The sequence below is a fragment of the Macrosteles quadrilineatus genome, unplaced genomic scaffold (assembly GCF_028750875.1).
Source record: "Macrosteles quadrilineatus isolate MER2022 unplaced genomic scaffold, UCM_ALF_1.0 Scaffold_1__1_contigs__length_201487025, whole genome shotgun sequence".
NCBI classification, from domain to species: Eukaryota; Metazoa; Arthropoda; class Insecta; order Hemiptera; family Cicadellidae; genus Macrosteles; species Macrosteles quadrilineatus.
Genome location: NW_026542594.1, coordinates 78,684,168 through 78,705,610, shown reverse-complemented (window position 1 = coordinate 78,705,610; position 21,443 = coordinate 78,684,168). Strand labels below are relative to the sequence as shown.

Here is a 21,443-nt window from a genome sequence, read left to right as displayed (position 1 = left end):
AGTTGCTTTAGAATTAAAAAAAAGTGGGCGCAGCTGGTGTGATGGTGGCAGCGCCCATTGGTAATTTTGAGCTAAAAACCATTGAAATTGATAGTTTATCGTTTGTTTAGCTATTTCTGTCGTTTGTTTGGCCTTAGTTGCTTTAGAATTTGGAAAAAAGTTGTCGCAGCTGGTGTGAAGCTAGCAATATTGGTCATTTTAAGTTAAAAACCATTGAAATCGATAGTTTATTGTTTGTTTATGTTTGTTTAAAACTATTTTCGCCATCGTTTGTGAATATCGAGTAACTAGTGGTTTTGTAGGTGTTTGCCCTGGGATTAGATGTTAAAAATTCGATGCTAACACCTATCGTCTTCACCAAAGTGATCACTTTTTTATATTGCCATATTGTTTTAAATTATTAATTCATTTCATTTTTATTTTACAATATTATTTCAACAATTATATATGACCAACTATTTTGTGTTACTTATCAGTACCTTCAGTTCCCTATGACCAGAAGACTTTATGTCTGCTAATGCCCTTGTATTGTGTGATTGTGATAGCAAACAAGATAACATGAGATTGAAACCACCTTTTTTAATTGTGTTGATTTATTTTTTAATCTGTGCACACACTGCAACTGATTAATCCATATTTATTTCGGTACTAAATCTTTCAATCTGTAACCAGCAGTTTATGTGTTTATTTTTTCGTAAGTCAATAAAAAATGCCCGCCTTATAACACATTGAGGTATACGTGTAATGCAAGAAATCTAGCTATATCTTATTAACTTATGTATTTAGTGTTTTATTCTTTTTTTATTATGTTGATTGTTTTGGGTTCTCTTGAGGGGTTAGCCTATCTCACCAATGTTAAATTTGTCATCTTTAGGAACACATTTCTTCAAAGGTTCTAAAGCCATTGCCCTCAAACTTAAACTTAAAACAACTTAATAATTAACCTTCATAAGTTTTTTTATAAGATACTACAAAAATTAATACCCCCGCCGCAGCAAACCTGCAGACTAAGCGAATTTCCATTTGCCTGATTGGATTTACACTAAAATATATCACATTTATTCCCTATTTAAATAGAATTAGTTTAACGAGTACTTAGGTTTGCTGCAACAGGGAGGGTAAAAAAATGTTTTTTGTTGTAAAATGTTAATAGTTTAGAAAAAAATTAATTTATTTTCCAAATTCCATCATATGTCCATTAACAAGCAAACTACAACAGTTGATTTATTCCCCATAAAAATAACATGGGAATTTTAAATTTTGGAATTTTCTCCGTAACCATTAGGCACACAATAACGCTTCAATATACAAAATGATTTGTTTTTTAAGCTATACAAGATGGTTTGGAAAAAAATTGTGAAATTTTGTGTTTTAAGGGTCGAAAATGGGAAAAACCTATTTTTACCCCATAAAACCCCCTATAAACCCCCGTTCCCATAGTCCGATCATGCTGGTTCGCGAACTCGTTCGAATAAATGTAGGTTTACACGTTTATACCAAATTTCATCATTCCGTGAAATTTTTCATGTATGTACCCAGTTTCGTGGCCATCGGTCCAGCGGTGTCTTGAGTTTATCAATGCCAAATATACAAATATAAAAACCAACATCCTCTTCTATACATATAGATAACACTTAACATCGCTTCGTAACTTTGTTGTTATCTATAAATAACAATGTAACTAGAACATTTAAAAGCAACTAAGGCCAAACAAACGTCGAAAATAGCGAAACAAACCTAAACAAACGATAAACAATCGATTTCATTGGTTTTTAGCTCAAAACGACGAATGGGCGCTGCTAGCTTCTCACTAGCAGCGACCAATTTTTTCCTAATTCTAGAGCTACTAAGGCCAAACAAACGATGAAAATAGCTAAACAAACCTAAACAAACGATAAACAATCGATTTCAATGGTTTTTAGCTCAAAACGACGAATGGGCGCTGTTAGCTTCACACTAGCAGCGACCACTTTTTTCCCAATTCTAAAGCAACTAAGGCCAACCAAACGACGAAAATAGCTAAACAAACCTAAACAAACGATAAACAATCGATTTCAATGGTTTTTAGCTCAAAACGACGAATGGGCGCTGTTAGCTTCACACTAGCAGCGACCACTTTTTTCCTAATTCTAAAGCAACTAAGGCCAAACAAACGACGGAAATAGCTAAACAAACCTAAACAAACGATAAACAAACGATTTCAATGGTTTTTAGCTCAAAACGACGAATGGGCGCTGCTGGTGTGAAGCTAGCAGCGCCCACTTTTTTTTTCGTTTTTAAAAGCAACTAAGGCCAAACAAACGTCAAAAATAGCTAAACAAACCTAAACAAACGATAAACTTTCATTTAGGTTATTTTGAAGTTTGTTTTAAATATGTTAAGAAATAAAGATTTCGTTATCTACGGAGAGAGAGACTTCCAAAGAATGACTCGTTAGCTACTCCCAGTCCTAGATATCGCGTACATTGTTTTCATCACACTACGATGTCATCAGGCGTTTACGGAACGTCATTTGTTGAACAAAAGAAACATTAGGAGGTAGGGCTGCAAAACGTCGTTCCTAATGTCCAATATCTTTGCTTACGGTCCTGTCGATATGTTCTTAATTTATTTCTTCAAAACATCAATTGTTCAAATATAACAACTTTCCAAAGGTTTTGGGCATACATTAGAGAGGGTCTAGAACAATAACGATCTCAAAACTCAAAGTTGTGATATCGATGTTTTTTCTTGTTAACATGTTATTTTACTTTCCACTCTCTCAACCCCACTCTTAATGGTATTCGTTTGGTACTGCTAGGTTAGATAATACTAACGCAGTTTCGTATGATAATAAAATATCGGACCGAGATAACAAGAAAGTACTGTACCGGTATTTTTGATACGATGTAACAATGTATTAAGTTTACCTAACTTGACCAACCTTGCGAGAAAGTCAGATAAGTTCAGTGCAAGTTTTTTACTTTACAGAACAAACAATATAAATTAATATATTTGGAATGATCCGTAGTTTTACAAACTATGTATTTTTCATTTGCCTAATTTAGTTACAGTAACTAAAAGCTTCATTATTTTACAGGGGATTGTACTTTCGCCATCTTCGTGACGATCAGCTAAACACGGGGTGTTTTACTGAGATATCTTTTCATAGATCTCGACTAGGTAAGTTTTTCAAAATTTCACATTACCATACCTTGTAATTTTAACTATTGACGGAAGTAGACATCTCATTACCAAGTGTAATGCTGTTGCTAGGTTTGAATTAAACCCACAACAGAGTGCTGTTGTCAATCACAGATTTCTGTCAAACATTTGCCAAACTGAAGGACATAGCCTACTGTATCTTCTGTGTCACAATACCAACAACCAATAGAGCAGCTCACTTTGTGGAAGGTCCAATCAACTAATATTTGGCTACAACTGATCCATGTATTCATTGATGGGAAGGTCTTTTTTAGCGATTGTCTTTATAGGGAAGAAGCCTTTTTACATGGTGGCATGGAAAGATCTGGGACGGATTCTCTATTTCATTTTTATGCCCCGAGAGGCAAAATTACCATTTGTTCAATTTTTCCTTGCTAACTCGAGCATTTGTGGTCCTAATTTGATTGAATTTGGCAAGGATGTGTACGGTAGGATAAACTTTACGAGTTTTTGGAACAGCATGATTGGACTACGACAACGGGTTTTTTGATACAAAAGTTTGATTTCCCATTTTTACTCTGAAAAGATAAAATTCCGCAATTTCGTTTGTACAGATTTGGTAGATATTGGAAAACTAAATAATTTAGTAGGTACTGTAAAGTAACTCGCTACTGTCCGCTTAATACACTTAATAAAATATGTAGAACATTCTTCAAGAAGCAGTATATATGCAATTTCCTGCTTAGGAAAATTATGTTATCTGTTGTATCAAAAAATCAAAAGTATAAAAAAGTCGACAGAGTGTGGTTGTTGGTTGGTGGTTAGTCTGGCGTTATCGAGGTCATCCAGTGATGATTGTCCCTGGCTGGGGTCAAGGTCACTGGAACACTGGAATATCGACGACTGCCTTCCTATCTTCCACTAGAGATTGGCCCACACACCCCGTCTTGTCTGCTATATAGTATAACCAACAACTCAGTATCTACAGTCTACAGACAGAGTGTGGTTGGGTTGTTGGTTGGCGGTTAGTCTGGCAGTATCGAGGTCATCCAGTGATGATTGTCCCTGGCTGGGGTCAAGGTCACTGGAACATTGGAATATCGACGACTGCCTTCCTCTCTTCCACTAGAGATTGGCCAACACACCATGTCATGTCTGCTATATAGTCGCAGTCAGCAGTAACAGTGACCAAGAGCCGAAGACTCCAGGTCATTCGTTGATATAAAAACGGGTCAACAATAAGAATTGTTCAAAACCTGGTTTACATTTCAGTAGGTACTCTTACACGCTTTAGGATATATGATTTGAACCCTTCGCCCACTTTAAAACTGACAAAAATATAAGTTTCTGCAATTGCGTTGGTGAAGCTGTTGGTCGATGCAACTAAACCAACCAAACTGCTTATCGCTATATATTGAAATTGATTTGCTTGGATTTTTTTTAATATTGGGTTTCATTGATAGGGAAATGTTATTGTATATATGTTGTACACGGAATGTTGTATATACCTTATGATATTAAGATCTTATCGTACAATACACCCCTCAATTTTATTCGGGACGCTCCAGGAGCGCTTGTAGAAATTAGACCATTCACGAGTCTTCTTCATTTTTAGCAGCGGTGCCAATTCTTCTTGGCACGTAGAGTATAGTAACCATTAATAACACGATAATTCATATTATTTGATAACATTAACTGTCAATTTTTGTTTGTCAAAATCTGACACGAGTAAATGGATTCATAACAACGCACCTTTTGATAGCGAGTTGTACCTTCTCAAGGTTATCTCTACTGCCTAGTGCATACCCACGGCTATCACTAATGCTTTAACCGTTAACCACATCTATATTTTTGTCTTGAGATATTGTCTGTGCTGTAATCGTCTGTGTAACTGAGCATTCTTTCCGTGATCTAAGCATACATTCAGGCCAGTGAACTAAGTCAGAAGAAGTATATTAGTAATAATTGCTTAATTACCGTTACTAGAATATGTCCAACGACTCTAATCCAACGTAGACCTATATAGGTTTGTTGAGGCCTGAGCATACTGTTTATGGCCCAAGAAACTAATGTGCTCAGGAAATAATCTTACATGTGAAAGTTTGTGTGTTTGTTTGTTTGTAGTTCAATCACGCATCACCTACTGGACGGATTGGGCTGAAATTTGGCATGATGATAGCTCACATTCCCGATTAACATATAGGCATACTCTTATCTCAAAAATCATTTCGGGCTCCGACCCAGTGGCTCTAGAGTTTCTCATGTTAACCTTATGAGTATTCATATTAAAAAGGAATTAGAATTTTGCAAGCTGTTTCAAATACATAATTTGTTTCTATGGTATTCAATAGCATTAAAAGGTTATAAAATTTACCAACAGGGTGCTGCACCATTAGTTCTTAAGGGGATATGGCAGTGAAATAATGATTTTTTTTTCAAAAAAGTGATTTTTTAAATTTGTCTATTATTTATTATTTATAATGCTAAAAATAAGAAACATTGGTCAAAAATAAAAAAACAATGTTTTGTTGTGCTTAGGCTATATTAAGAAAAATACGGAAAATAGTTTTAAATATCCGGTCATGGACTTATTTCAGTAATAAAAATAATAATAATAACAATTATTATTGTTAATAATATAATAATTAAGTTATAATTACATAATAATATAATAAATAATAATAAAATGCTTGCATAAACAAAAAATTGATCCATAATTCAACAATAAGTATCACCATGGTTACACTACCACGTGTAACTTTTAGCGTGCTATTCCCGCTAATCAGTTTCTTAACATTTTTAACTACTAAATTTGATATATCTTCAAAATGGTTTATGCTACATGATTCAAATTTTTACCAAGTGTTTAGAATGTTATTATCTAAATAATTAGGTAGAATTGTAAATGTATGTCTATTCTAAAGTGAATAAAGTTTTTTTTTTATTTCCACAGAAAACCAATTTTTTTTTATTACAAAATGACCCATAAAAAAGTAATAAATCAAGATACTGTTATAATTCTACCTAAATATTTAGAGGGCATTATTCCCTGCAAACTGATGGTTTAATGATTAAAATAAAATAATTAGAACTGAAGTTATATCAAATTTAGTCAATTACCTAAAAAAAAAAACTAAAAAATATTAAGAGTGTACTTAACGAAAAAAATTACTTTTAACTATGTTTATACCTATTCTTTATGCCTATTAAACACATGGTATAAGTTTGGAAGACGTAGTGATAATGTTAAGGAAGTTAGCATATTTACTGTCATATCCCCTTAATACATTTTATGACAACAGCTAATTTGAACCAAGCAGCAACAAAAAGCTGTGAGAACTTTACTTCGTTCTATTGTTTAGGTGAAGTGGTAGAACATTATTATGGCTATGGTAGATGTAGTACTATAGTATACCGTAAATTATAGTAACCCATATTTTCTTAAAACATGCCTCTCCTATTGCAAATGTAAAGCGCGAGTATAACTGCAATAAACATTGTATACTTTACGCCAACCCCGTACGAAGGACACTCGGCTAGTTATTTCATATTGCTACGTCGGAGTCGAGCAAATGAACACTCCATGTGGCATGCATTGATGTGTCGCCTTGATCCATATTTAACAGTTGTGACCTAAATAAAGCTGCTAAGCTCATCGATGTATAGGCGTCATTAATTGTACCCACGTGCAGCTGACGACGAAACAATGAATATTATAATCTACCGCAGTTATGTATAAAATAGTATCCTCCCTGTTATTATGTCCTCCGAAAAATGTCTCAGCCATTTCTCAAAATATATTGCACAAACATTAATCATGTACAATGTTTATTAGAGTCACGCTACCCTTTTAGATTAGTTATTTTTTGGAACTAATATTTTAGGGACACCCAACACCTATTAGAAAACATTATCTTGCATTTTTACTAAGCACATGTTTAGCCGCTAGCCGCTAGCTGAAGCTGCGTCGCTGCGTGGTGTGGCTATGTTCCAATTCCGAATTCTAAATGACTTTTGACGCGTGCACGTGGCCCCCTCCCATCTCCTGACGCACCCCTCTCGCTGTTTATTTTTATTGTGAAAATCCCCCAATGATAGCGATTCGGTTGTCATTTTGTGGTCTCCTCAAAGAAATCTCAATATTGACTTTTCAGAGAACTGTGATTCTAGTGCGACATACTTCCAGGTAAAACAGCTTTTACAGCTTTGCACATAATCTTCGTAGATCGTGATGACTTTCTTCGACAGTCCTGATACGAAATGTTCAGTTATCACTTATCAGTAATCTGCACGTTGCATAAAAAGTATTGTTGGCTGAGTGTTTGCGGTAGATTGCGGTGTTATCTCTGACACATACGATGATAGTGATCGTGTGCGTGTCACGTGACTCACGGTTCAAGGTCACGGACACACAAAGCCGACCGTACAAGGAAATGTCACACAAGGTCACATGAGCACTTCGCACGTCCGTGTCATCAGGGTGCCGAATCGTAATTTTTACCACCAAACGTGGTATATAATTTGTAGCCGATTACACATTATTTGAAAATAATAATTACCACTTTGGTTGATTGTTTGAACAGTTGAGTAGACGCAAGACGTAAGTCGTAGGAGTAAGTGCAAGCGAAGGCGTGTGGCACAGTCGGCCATGTGTTGTGTTTAGATCTGCCAGCTGGTGGCTGAGGCTGGCGAGGAGGCCTACATCGTACATTGTACATGGGGCTGTGAAGCTTGGGACAAGTCAGATTTGAGTTTGCAATATACCATTCTGTGGCAATTAGTTATCAGAGGCTATAAAGCTCGTGGCTCGTACCGCCCTCAAGTGGACGTCAAAGCACCCCCTCCACCTAACCCCTCATCGCCGCCCCCGCAAACACCCGCCATCCTCTGTGGGGGAGGTATTGGATCGATTAAAGTACTGATAAAATGCTTATCATCACCCCCACCTTACTGACTTCGGAGTATTATCTCTTTCTTATATTCAACTGTTGACTTTTTACTGAAACATGTGGCTAAATAGCTAATTGTTAACATTTGTATAATATTTGGCTTTACTGGTTTTATAAAAAAGCACTTTGCTTTTACTCTCAAACCACGTTCATAACGTTGAAAGGCTAGGCTATAAGAATTGGGAGTTACTTTGATATCTAGCCTAGTCCTAAGCTTATAACCATCCTAAAGCATACATAACTTACACTCATCCTCTGTATGCCTAAAGCTACCTACATTTTATTTGGGTTATTAATTTAAAAAATTAAGGCCTAGGCCAATGGATATCCTGTCCTATAGTCTAAAACAAGCGCGTGTATAGACAAACTTTTACTTTCATCCAATCAAGGACTTTTAATATTTTTGTTTATTGTGGGGTATTTGGCCACAAGAAACCGATTGGAGTTGGTCACAAGGCTCGGAAAAATCCAGTTTCCACCCTACAGCCCTTGTAAGTGTACGTGTTAAGCTGCAGTTAATAAAAACAGCTGGTACATGTAATTTTTATAGCAATCAAATTTATAAAAGGTGTATAAAAATGTATCTTTGTATAATCTAAATTTGTTCACATTAATTACCGTAGTCCCTACACTAATAAATATCTTGAATTTATCTAAATAACTTATCTAATCAATTTAATGTTTAATCAAATACGAGCAAAGCTCGGTCTCCTGGTACTAGTTTTAAAACGGAACAAAACTAAGAACTTATAAATCTAGCTTAGGCCTTGATCAGTGTTAATTAACTAAAAATGGATCAACAACCAGGTAAATGCTAGGCTAACCTGAAAGCGGATACATCTCAAAACGGCCACAAAACTTTAGAATAGATCTTAAGTTGTTTGATTTATTTTATTTTTCTGATATAGATAGCCCAGCAATCATCCAGTACAATCCACACTGTTTATTGCAAAACGTAATAACTTAGGTAATTAGGTAGGCTATTACATCAGACCTCAGACTCCTGACAGACCGAATCTCTGAATCAGACGATAACAACAACAGAGAAAAGAGTAATTAATTATTCAGTGATTATTATTGAAACAGTTAGTTTTAAAATATTAAAAATAGGATATGCGCGTTTTTTTTCTAGCATAAGTATTACGAATCAACAGTAATTAAAGCTTAGGATGATTTTAGAATGAACTGGTTTTGGATTAGAAACTTATTATCCTGGAAAGTTTAGAATAATAATGTAAAAACTCTTATGCATAAAACCATTTACTTTATGAATGAATAGGAGCAAAGTCACTCTAATTCTTCTTGTCTTAAGTACACTACAACATTTTAAGTCCTAAAAAGTAAACAAATAACAAGAATGGTGGAATGGCGTCCCATGAGGCCCATTTTCAATTTTCAAAAGTTTGTACTCATATTATGGCAAAAATAGATTTTTCCTGGCTATACCACTGGTTTAGAACTTATTTTTGAGACAGAACTTAGTTATACCGAAAAAGTATAAATATGTTATAAGTGTTCTATGTGCCGATTCCCAGATTGAAGTAACAAATATTCAAACTTTACTTTTACTTATAGGATTTCCAGCCGGCCAAAAAGAAAATATAAACAAAACAGACCAAAATATGATTTGTTTTTAAAATGGATTACTTTGGAGCCTTGAACCACAGAAAACATACTACTGTACTATAACCGTAGTATGTTTTCTGTGCTTGAACCTAAATGTACTGTAGTGCAGGACTACGGTATTATCTTAACGACTATGTCCACATTTTCTTTCCTGTAAGACACAAGGTACATTTTTTTACAATAAACATTCCCCATGAATACTGATGAAATGTTGCCCAACTTAGATAAACATTACACCATTATCTGTGTGCAGTGTGTGCCAACATTAACATACAATTTGTCAGAGCAGGAAGTTTTTCTGCAATTACGGTTGTATCTCACTATTATACTTAGTCCAGGGGCCCATTTCATAATAAAGCTATCAGCTGATTTACTAATAACATTAGTTTGTACTTTATTATGAAACTAGCAGTAGAGCCCGTTGTGGTTAAATACAATGGTCTCTAGTAAAATAATGGTTGTGAAATCCATACACCACTTTATACTCACTAATGTTAATGGTACAGATTAAGCACATAACATTAGAATCGCATAGGGTACTTAATATAAGGAACTCACTTTAAACAAAAATGCAAATTGTTAACAACAACATTTAATCAAAAGAAAAATCAATTAAATAACAACATAAAAATAAGCTGTTAAATTATTAACACATGTTTCGTATGTTTAGATTATGCATACTGGTAAACCAATTACTGTATTGCCATCTATAAAAATGATTGGTTTTTCTTTTACGAGTCGGGTTAAAGGTCTTCTACCCGACCGATTTTCATAATTTTGGCCTTAAACTAAAGATATGGACGCACCAAAGATATTCCATCAATCATCGGCATTCATTTTGACGTATATTTCGAGTTATGCAAAAAATGCGTCCCTTTACATTTCTTATGGAAGTTAAATTTTGTTTTTTTCGAGTTCGTTTGGCTCTTCTACCAGCCCGATTTTTATAATTTTGGTCTTAAAATAAAGCTATGCAAGCACATATTTGTCATCAAGCATCAGTATTAATTTATCTAATGTATTACTTGATAGTTTTAATCAGTTACGTTAAAGATATACTGTATCGCTCAATAAGAAAACATAGACTTTATTATATCTTGGATATATAATTTAGTTTTAGATATATTTACTCAATTCTAATTACGTTATTCTATTTGTTTTGACCTAAGAATCTTTAGTGAAATACCAGCTTCCATTTGAATTATTGATTAAGGGGAGTCGCTACTGAAACTAGTGATTTTTAATAAAATCCTTTTAAAAATTATCATATATACTTTTTAAAGTTCATTTAGTCTTAGAAAAAGATTTACTGCCGTTAAAGTAAAAAAAAAAAAAATTACATACTTTTTGGAGTTTTTTTAAGTTTTTTGGCGGGAAAAAAGGGGTTTTTTTAAATCTCTTATAACTATTTAACTACTGAACCAATTTTATTGTTCGATATCTTATTTTAAAGAGCAAGGAAAGCACATACTTTCTGTGCATACTCATGTTATTTTCTCAATTAGTTTATAAGTTATGGCTTCAAAAATAAGTTTTTGAAAAATTTATAGGTTATAAATTTTTATAAATTTTTTTTCATGTACTTTTATTTACCCAATTACAATATCCATGCACAGAAAGTTGATTTATAGTATAAACAATGTGTGGTAAAAATTTCATTCATATAGCTGCAATAGTTTAAAAGTTATAAGAACTTATATATAAAAAAAACAAAATTTTAAAGTCGCGGAAAACAGCGGTTGAAGTTTATACGTTGGTTTATACTAGGCCTAGTTGATGCCCCAAAAGAGGTGTGCGCGCTTCACTTCAAATATTTTTTTCACAGTGAAAAAAATATATATTATACCAAATGTTATGTTTTTCTGAAACCTTACAATCCATAGAACAAGATAAAAAAATAATAAAAAAAATCAAGTTTTTTACAAAATTGGTAGTTTTTCAGTAGCGACTCCCCTTAATAAGATCAGGCGTGACTAAAGCACACTGCTAAATCACGAACAACTTAAATATAAAAAATGGAGTTATTTATCATTGATTTATAGTCAAACGGTCTTGCTTTCAACGTCAACAGTAACTGTCGACATCGACGGGTTTCACCTAGTAAATCTTTAAAAAATCAAACTTTAATATATTTGCAAATCTACACGAATTAGGCTTTCCAATGGCCTATTAATTAATAAAATCAGTTCAGTAGAATTGTAGATTTAATTTACAAAGTTTAACAACAACATCATTAGTTCAGTATTTTCTCACCATTATAAATTTGTAGGTTGCTTAACGTTTTTGCAAATAACTTTGAAATGGTGAGGAAATCAACCAAAGTGGAAGATGATATTCTGATAGAGAATAAAATTTCCTACAAATTACTATTATGTATTTCTGGAAAATAAAAAATACTCAATTAAGGCAGCCTAAAGTTGGCCACAAATATAAGCTTGGAAATATAAACTTGAAAAAAAAGGCGTTTCAAATGTAGTTTTGTTTATTTATGATGTTTTACCTCAAATATGTAATAAAATCAAACTTTCATAATTATTTGCAAATCTACACAAATTGGGCTTTTCAACGGCCCATTAAGTAACAAAATCGGTCCAGTAGAACTCTAGATTTAGTTGTACAAAGATTTTTTAAACTGATATAGAATAGATGGGCCCCAGAGGGAAATTCGGAAACATTCCGTTCCAGGCCTGAAACTATGACTATCCAAACAAACAGCGTAGCAGGTGATAGGATACAAACAAGTTGGCGGCCAGTCAAACAACGGAGTGGTGGCCACCAACCGTGTGTAAACGGTCCGGGCTGCACAACTGGGAAGATATGCTAAACTGACATGCAATGAACAAGAATTCAACACATAAATTTGGTGATTTATCAGACGTATTTAATAGTATTGCTGATTTTGGTAGATGGTACACAGAGATGCGGGAAACCGCAGACCGCAGACCGCATTCCTACAGAGAAGAGGATACAGGTTCTCTTGGCCTCACTGCAGACTGCAGAGTGCTGACTTTCAGTCGACATCAGACATACAGAGAAGAATGTCACCTTAGATGTGTGCAGCGGAGGAAGCGTTTTTCTTCGACTATTTCGCTTAGACAATGACTCTATTTTGCTTTACCTCTGAAATTGGTGGTTAGTTGTGGAATCTATTAGTTTATTTTTTTACGGTTAAGGTCTAAGTCCTCCATTACCCCTGGTTTAAGTCGGAGACTTATTTGCCAGGCCAGGACTTATTTCGGGATGTTTCTTTTAGAAAAAAACCTTTCTTCCAAATCCGGGGATCACCCATTATCGCTTTGTTCCAGAGCAACTCTTGCATCCAACAAACATAAAACCAACAAACGACTTCCCTCACGAAATACAGTACCTCTCCGAGCTGTGGATCATGATTACATTTTTCGTTGTTCTCGAGATTGTTTTTCACTCAATTTGTAGTTTCTATTCATGTTAGCAATATTGGTAATTTGGTGGCTCAGTTGGTAGCACTTAGACTTCGGGCCCAAGACAGCGATATCGTCGGTTCGGATCCTGACTGATACCTACAACTACTTTAATCAGTGCAGTTAACCCTTGTAAAGTACTTGTTATCCCTTGGTTTGCTAGATACGTTCTAAGCGCCTTAGGCCCATGTGGACGGGCAAATGCGGTAAAAGAAGCCGCTAACCTCTTAATAACTTTAAAAATAATCTTTATTTCTCATCTTTATCTTTATTTCTCTTCTATCACATTTTTTCTCATCATAGGAAGCCTACCTCCTCGCACACCCCACCTTTTTTCATTGAATAGCTTTTATTATAATTATATTCCATTTATATAATATGCATCCTATTTCCAAGTGTTGGGTTATCTCAAATTCCCACAGTGTTTCATGAAACACGCACACACCTACACACAGTGTATTATGACGTCACCTGACATCTTCAGTCCTATCACTAAACTTAGTCACCACAAGGCTCAAGACAACCAATAAATTTGTCAACCATCAACACCCATCAATCGCTTCGTCAACTGTGTCGCGGGTCTGTGTCTCTATCTTCAACATCTGTCCAAGCATGGCAGAATATTAACCAAACGCAACCGGTGAGATCAACACAAAATTTACCCTGAACAGTATTTACTGCGCAGTAAACTTGGCACAATGGCTAGACAGACACACGAACAATATAGAGAGGTTTGGGTTGTATGATGTAGTACAAGTAAAATAAACACATCCCAAATAACATGTATATAAATATTAATAACATGCACTTTGGGGATAAGTTTTTTCTCAATATCCCTAATTTTTAATGATTTCTCTATATCATCTTGCTTTTCAGTTTAAAACAAAGAAATCTATAAAAGAATGGAAACGTTGATATCATAGTGATAGTGACTCATAGAAATGCTTCAGATAACACTATCTTGTCTGTTGTTTATGACGTTTTGCTCAGTTTTCTTCTCGGGATATTTCCATTTGCTGATTTTGGAGTATGCCTATTAAGGTTTTGTTTTCAATGATTCACAGCACATCGGAAAACTATTGCATCTACAAATGGCTAATCGTTCTTTTCTAAAACTTGTTGATTTCAATCTATAGAACCCTAGGTAAATTTGGATCTCCACAGTTCAAACGGGCCAAAGACATAGCGTAATCTATCATTTAAAATTTATAACAAAAAATCACGGAGCTTATTTACGTCCTTGTCCCATTTAGATACAATATTTCGTAAAAATTAAGTTAGGTAGGGTTAAAACTTTACCTAAACAATGAATTAAAATTTTCGGTAATGGGTTTGGAAGTTACTAAAATTTACTCTCTCAGGTAAACCCTGACCTCTCCCTCTCAGACTTGACTTACCTCCGCTATGAGACACAGCAGACATGCTGCCACTGTCTGAGTGTGTATACCTAGGTAGTGTTGCTCAGACACAGTTACAGCGGGTCACCACGACAGTCGACCTCTCTCTCAGACTTGACTTACCTCCACTCTGCTGAGGCACGATTATCTTACTAATCTATATATTAATTTGAAACTGTTTTTCTTTGTCATAGCTATTTTGAGAGAACGGCTGGGTGTAGAAACTCGGTAGAGGTGTCTAAAGAAAGGTCTTGGTCTGTAGATGAGCCACCAAAAGAGAAACTTTAAGGTTCTTAGAATTGTTCGCTCTAGTGAGGACTGCTCTCGACTTCAGCAATGTCTTCAGGGTGTTCAGGATTGGTGTACCGATAACTGCATGAGGCTTAACGTTAACAAGTGTGTGGTGGTTACATTTGGCACAGAAACCCCAACATATACAGTAGACTCCCTCTTATCCGAACACCTTTTAACCGGACATCGTTTTAACTGGGCTACACTCAGCGGAAATGACATCTCTTTAACCGGACAATTTTTATCAGCACATCAGTTTAACCAGTTGGCCGAAAGTGGGCGGTACTAAAACGACTGTTCTCGTAGGAAAGATTTGAGACCAGTGATCACGTGTCTAAATACAATGCTCTCCTAAATTTAAGTCAAATACTGTATACAGTATGCATTTAAACGGTTTGTTTTTAATAGTTTTTGGGGACGTCAGTTTAACCGGAAAACCTGTTATCCAGACTGGCCTCGGTCCCGAGGAGCATACTTGGGAATAACGAATAGAAATTCTATCGAATTCGTTAGTTTTTTGGCTAACTTCTATTTTATTCGTTCATTTTTAAATTAACTAACTAATAACTTCTATCAGTTACTTTTTACGGGACTAACTAATAACTTCTAACTAGTTAGAATTTTCAACTAACTTTCCCAATTATGCGGAAGCATCTCAAATACGGGTTATTTATTTCACGTGATCAGTGAGGGTTGCGTGCGGCCGTGAGAGGTCAGTGCCCTTGTAGACAAACAACGCGGGGGATGGGGAAAGAGAAAGTCAAAGTCCAGTTGCTTTGGAATGCAGTGGGCCTGTGGAAGGGTAGTGACGGCCATTATCAACACCCCAAGCACTGATGGGTGGGAAGGGGAAATGTTTGTTTGTTGATTGATATATGATCTCAAGTGTCAAAACATTGTCTTTAGTTGATGTTCATTATCTGACAAGTTTTATGTCATTTGTTTATGTTGTAGTAATGTAAAATGTGACAATGTTTGATTAAAACACAAGTACCAGGGGACCGATCTTGCTCGAGGTGTTTGATTTGTTCAAGAGGTAAAAAATAGAGCTTATAAGCCTACAAATATTTTCAGTCTTACTACGATTAATTAAGTAGTAAAGTCAATTCGTTTTTGTTAGACATCCACTTATCCTCAATTTAGTCTACAAAACTTTTTAATCTGGACGATCAATCTATAAAATGTCCACAATAAGCTTCAATCAATATAAAACTCATGATACATAACATCTGTTATCTGACGACCGTTATTGCATTAAGTCACTGGGATCGTGGAACGTTGCAACTATAATTACGGGATGGTGTAATAACGCATCAATTCGTGCGGTGCATCGTCGAAAAATACAAATCTCCTTAGCCTTTCCTTTAGATTTTTAGTTCAATGTCAGTGTATATTGTTTTGCAGTAAAACACTTAATGTTTTTGAACAGTTGTAATTATCCCTTTGGTTAGTAAGACATCATACAATGCAAATGTATTATACAAGCAATTTTCAATAGCATTGAAATTGGAGGAAATCGTAGGAGCCATTTTTTAAATCATATCGTGCGCAATCTTTTCTCATATTATAGTATATATTAGTAACCAAGATGTGACATTAAAGAATACTTTAAAACAACTGCCCAACGAACAACTAATTTCTACTAAAACTAACTTTATTTTCTATCAGTTAGTTTTTCATCTAACTAATAACTTCTATCAGTTACTTTTTAAACTAACTAACTTATAACTTCTATCAGTTATTTTTTACAGGACTAACTTATAACTTCTAACTAGTTAGAATTTTTGACTAACTTTCCCAACTATGCGAGGTGTCCGGATTACAGGGAGTCTACTGCACTGGGAACTCAAGTCACTGTTTGTATGTAGCAGTTAAGCCCACAACTATCTATTATATTACAGCAGACTTTGAAAGTTTCTGGCAAGATGAAATAACCAACGAAAGTGTCTGGCTGTTGAGGAAATGTCTCTTTGTAGCTTACCAAGTAACATAAATTCAGCTTTTATACTATGATGTAAATTATCAAAATTACGATTATAATTAAACTGTGATTTCACTGTTTACATTTGGCACAGAAACCTGTTTCAAACTGGAACTGAATCCACTGTTGGTAGGTAACAGTGAAAGCTTATCACGGCAGACTTCAAAGTGTCTGGCAAGATGAATAAACCAACGAAAGTGTCTGGCTTTTGAGAAAACGTGTTTTGATAGCATTTCTTTGCCCAATGACAAAGATATTCTATTTCTATTCATGCAGTTCTGTGTTGTTAAAAGTGGTGGTTAATATACAACTGAGAGCACACAGTCTAGAGCATGGACTGCACATGTTGATGGGCCCCGAGTTAATCTATTCATGCTTGGCTCTTAGTTCTAGATGATTTAAGTTGATTTTTTCTGTGATGTTCTAAATGTACTTTGGTAGAAAATGGATTGAGTGCTGTATCGTAGTTAGCAGTTTACTAATGTAAGATGGGTACTTTTCCAGACTGAGTTGGTAGACCATTACAAGCCATTACTTTATTCTGTGTAAATGATTAGTGTGTAAGTGAAACAGTAAGTAGGTTCTGGGAAGACAGCAGCCACCTGCATAACCTACTGAGGCTACTACTGCACATCTAACATTACACTCTTCACACAACTTGCTGGGGCCATCCATCACAGACAAGTGTGTTCTACTTCAGTAGTCCGTGTAGGTGGACCTTACAACACAACCACACTCGAGTCAACTCCTCAAAATACTGCAGGTCCAGTCCGTACAATAGTGCATTACTCTCAACAGTCTCAACTAGGGTCAAGTTTGTAAAATACTGCTTCTCTCAACAGTCCCAACTCGGGCCAAGTCACATTTCTCTCTTCAACAGTCTCAACTCAACCATCTCTACTCTTGTAAACAATTTTTGTAAAACTCAATACGTCAAACAAAGACGTCTGGAGTGGTTCCATTGTAGTTACAGGCTGTTGATTTAGTTTAGCTACAGCATTGTTTCTGTGTTGTTTTTATTTTAGCATTCCCCATGTGTGTATTTGTTTCAGCACCGTGTCATGATCAGGGTATTGACAAACTGTGGTCTCGTGGCTCTTCTGAAATGACAGGTTATTTCTATATCTTGGCTTGATTGTAATATTTGTTAATTTGGTTGCTAGCCTACATGAATTGTTGTGATTGTTTCAGTTGGTACAATTTAATGGGGGGAAGTGGTTGTAGCGATTCTTGATTTAAAGGTTGTTACTATTATATCTTGGTGTATGATGCGATTGTTTCTTGGTTGTTACATAACTTGTTGCTGTGATTGTTTCAGCACCATGTCAGGATATCAGTCAAGCAGTGCGGTGGGAGAACTATGGTTGCAGTGGTTTTCTTGTTGTATCAACCAGCCTGCACAACAGGTAAGTTGTGATCTCACAAAATAAAAGCAGCTTATGGTTTTTTGGAATATTAAATACTGTAGTATATTTCACTACTAGTCCCGAATGTAACCCATTTTGTGGCACGATGGTCGTTTACAAGTGAAGCAAAGCCAAATGCAGAAAAAAGCAATCTAGTTATAGAATGGAACTTTTGTGACCAGTGCAGTGAATGATACTTTTCATCACGATGCAAATAATCACATGAACTTCTAGGTTTTAAATTATAAAATATTTTTCCATAGTCTGATTATTCTTTTAGCGAATTTCCCACATAGAGATTAAGCTATTACCTTAGGTATCATAGTAAGACCTGGACCCGGGACCGATTTACTTTTTCGTTTTGAGGTCCCTAGAGGCTAAAAACACCCTCCGTTCAAATTCATACGTATACTTATATACGTATATTATATGTTTAGGTAAATGTGTCCATTAGTTAACTTGTTTAAACAAAATACCCCCACCTCTGCAGGTTTGCTAAGCAAATTCCCATTTGCCTGATTGGATTTAAATTAAAATGTCTCCTTAAAAATATCACATTTTATTTATTCCCTATTTTTTTTTTTTTTTTTTTTATAAGGGAGAGGAGGTAAAAATGCTTTTACGCACACAGGTAGCCAGCCTGTAGTGTGAGACTCCTGAGCTTGTCAGACTACTCACTAAAAAACCCCCTCTACTCTGTTGGACACAGACCTGGGATTGTTTGTCACATTACTTCAGGTCAGGTCAACGTGTGACCTAAGCCCTCAGGGCTCGCGCCGTTTCTGGCATTCAATTTCTTTATGACCTAGGCTGCATCTCGGTCAAGCTCTAGCTTCTTTGTGCGGAGAATATCCTGGACGAAATGTGACATACAGGTCCAATTGTCCTCACCCTCCGTCATCATCGGAATGACCGTGTCCACCAACAACTGCCCTACATGTTGTTCAGCCTCCAGGCGGGAACCTTCCCAACGCTGGCAGCGGAAGAAGGTGTGCTCCGCGTCGTCGGGAGTGCCTGGGCAGTAGATGCAATCGGGTGACACGGCTTTGCCCATCCTGAACAGGTACGACCGAAAAAACCCGTGACCTGTCAGAAACTGGGTAAGGTAATAGTCCACCTCACCATACCGTCGGTCAACCCATGGTTGGACTTGCTGAATCAGTCTCCTGGTCCAGCGTCCCCGCGACTCCTGTTCCCAGCTCTCCTGCCAGAGCTGGTAGGTGCGGTTGCGCTCCTCCATTTTTGCATGGTCCTCTCCACGCCGCTGATAAATCGCTTTCCTCTCCGCCGCCAAAAGTTTGACGGGGATTACTCCAGCAACCACCAAGATGCCAGGTTCAGACACTGTTCGGTAGGCGGATGCTACCCTGAGTGCTGCCTGACGCTGCACTCTGGCAAGCCGCATCCTATACACCTCCTTATTGAGCGCGTCTGCCCACATCTCCGCACCATACAGGAGCACAGACTGAACTGTAGACATCAACAGCCTTCTGCGACTGGAACGAGGACCTTCGACATTGGCCATTAACCGGCTAAGAGAAGAGATCACCTTAGCGGCCTTGTCCGCCGTTCGGAATATCTGGTCCCGCCAGCTAAGCTTAGAGTCCACCATGACACCAAGATACTTGGCGGCACGAACGGACTGGACTTCGACGTCCCCCACCCTCAACGGCACAATGGTGTCAAACCGCTTTTTGGTCAGAATCACGATCTCAGTTTTGTTCAGCGCGAGTGAGAGACCGTGATCCATGCGTTTATAGTTCGCATGACTCGGTTTAATTTTAGCTGGGCCAGCTCAACACTACGAGCAGCTATTAAAGCTGCAATGTCATCTGCGTACCCAACTAAAACGGTTTCTTCAGGCATTTCAGACCTAAGGAGGCTGTCGTAGGCAACGTTCCAGAGGTCCGGGCCGAGTATGGAACCTTGGGCAGCACCAGAAGTGACACTCATCATCCGCGGGCCTTCTGTAGTATCATACATGAGGAGGCGGAACCGGAGGTAATCCTCTATAATGCGCATGAGGTATGCCGGGACGTGGAAGTTGTTCTCCAGAGCGTCCAGCATATCGCACCATCTTGCAGAATTAAATGCGTTTCGCACATCGAGTGTAACGAGCAGCACAACCCTACGAGAGTAGTGATTAAAATCCTCAGCTCTCATCACGGCTTGCTTCACCTCCTCAATAGCGTCGACTGTTGATCGCCCCTTCCTGAAGCCGTATTGGCGAGGGCTCAGGTCCCCCGCAGCAACCACGGCTGAATTCAGTCGGGAACGGATCAACTTCTCTAGGACTTTCCCAGCCGTATCCAACATGCAAAGGGGTCTGTAAGAGGACGGCAATTCTGGGTCTCCTTTCCCCTTCCCTACGAGCACGAGCCTAGCTTTTTTCCAGCACAATGGAAATACCCCCTCTGCTAGGCAGGCGTTGTACATGCTCAGAAGAATCAGGGGATTGATTGAAAAAACCTTCTTAAGAGCCTCGCCAGGTACCCCATCAGGTCCAGGAGCCTTGTTGTTTTTTAGGGATAAAACGGCAGTCTCCAGCTCCTCATGAGTGAAGAGTGGGACATCGTCCATCATCTCAAACTCACGCAGTGGGCGCAGAATATGATCCGGAAAAAGGGATTTGACGACCCTCTCCATAGCGGCCCCCTCCATGACGGAAGGTGGAGAGCGAGTGGTGAGTTTTTGGGTTACTAGTTTGTAGCCCAGGCCCCATGGGTCAGAATCGACATCATCCCTTAGTGTTTTCCAGCAATTGTGTTTGCTCCGGTTGATGGCCCGGCGGAGAGACTTCCTCGCCACCTTGTAGCTCTCCAGCTTACGGCGTCTATCCAAGGGTGCCCTGGCCCTGGTAGCGAGTCATCTAGCTCTCAAAGCAGCTCGGCGCAAATCCGCGATCTCTGCAGTCCACCAGTATACGGGTGTCCTATCGCAACGGAGTCTCTTGCGGGGCATTGACTCATCACAAGCCGAGGCAATCAGCCCCATCATTGATGTAACTATAGCCTCTGCATGAGCCATGCCAGGTGCGGCAGGCACCGCTGGCACTCCCCGCAGGATGGCCTCGGTGAATTTAGCCACGTCCAGTTTTTTGGTGTTCCACCGAACGGGCACTTCCCGAGATGCAGCAACTTGTCTCGGGATGCGATCTAAGACATTGAAAATAATGTATTTGGCCGTATAATCCTCCAAGACTCTCCAGT

The 21,443-nt window shown here is 37.3% G+C and overlaps 1 protein-coding gene across 2 annotated transcripts in view; it reads left to right on the top strand.

Annotated features, from left to right (window-relative positions):
• Positions 1–3,077: 3,077 nt before the first annotated feature.
• LOC128983642 (CDC42 small effector protein homolog) overlaps positions 3,078–21,443 on the top strand; it is a 49,091-nt gene continuing 30,725 nt past the window's right edge. For both annotated transcript variants that reach the window (XM_054403012.1, XM_054403011.1), the window contains exons 1-2: positions 3,078–3,162; positions 18,147–18,234. In XM_054403012.1, coding sequence (XP_054258987.1) covers positions 18,151–18,234 — 84 coding nt within the window. In that variant the 5' untranslated portion in view covers positions 3,078–3,162; positions 18,147–18,150. The remainder of the gene's footprint in view (positions 3,163–18,146; positions 18,235–21,443) is intronic.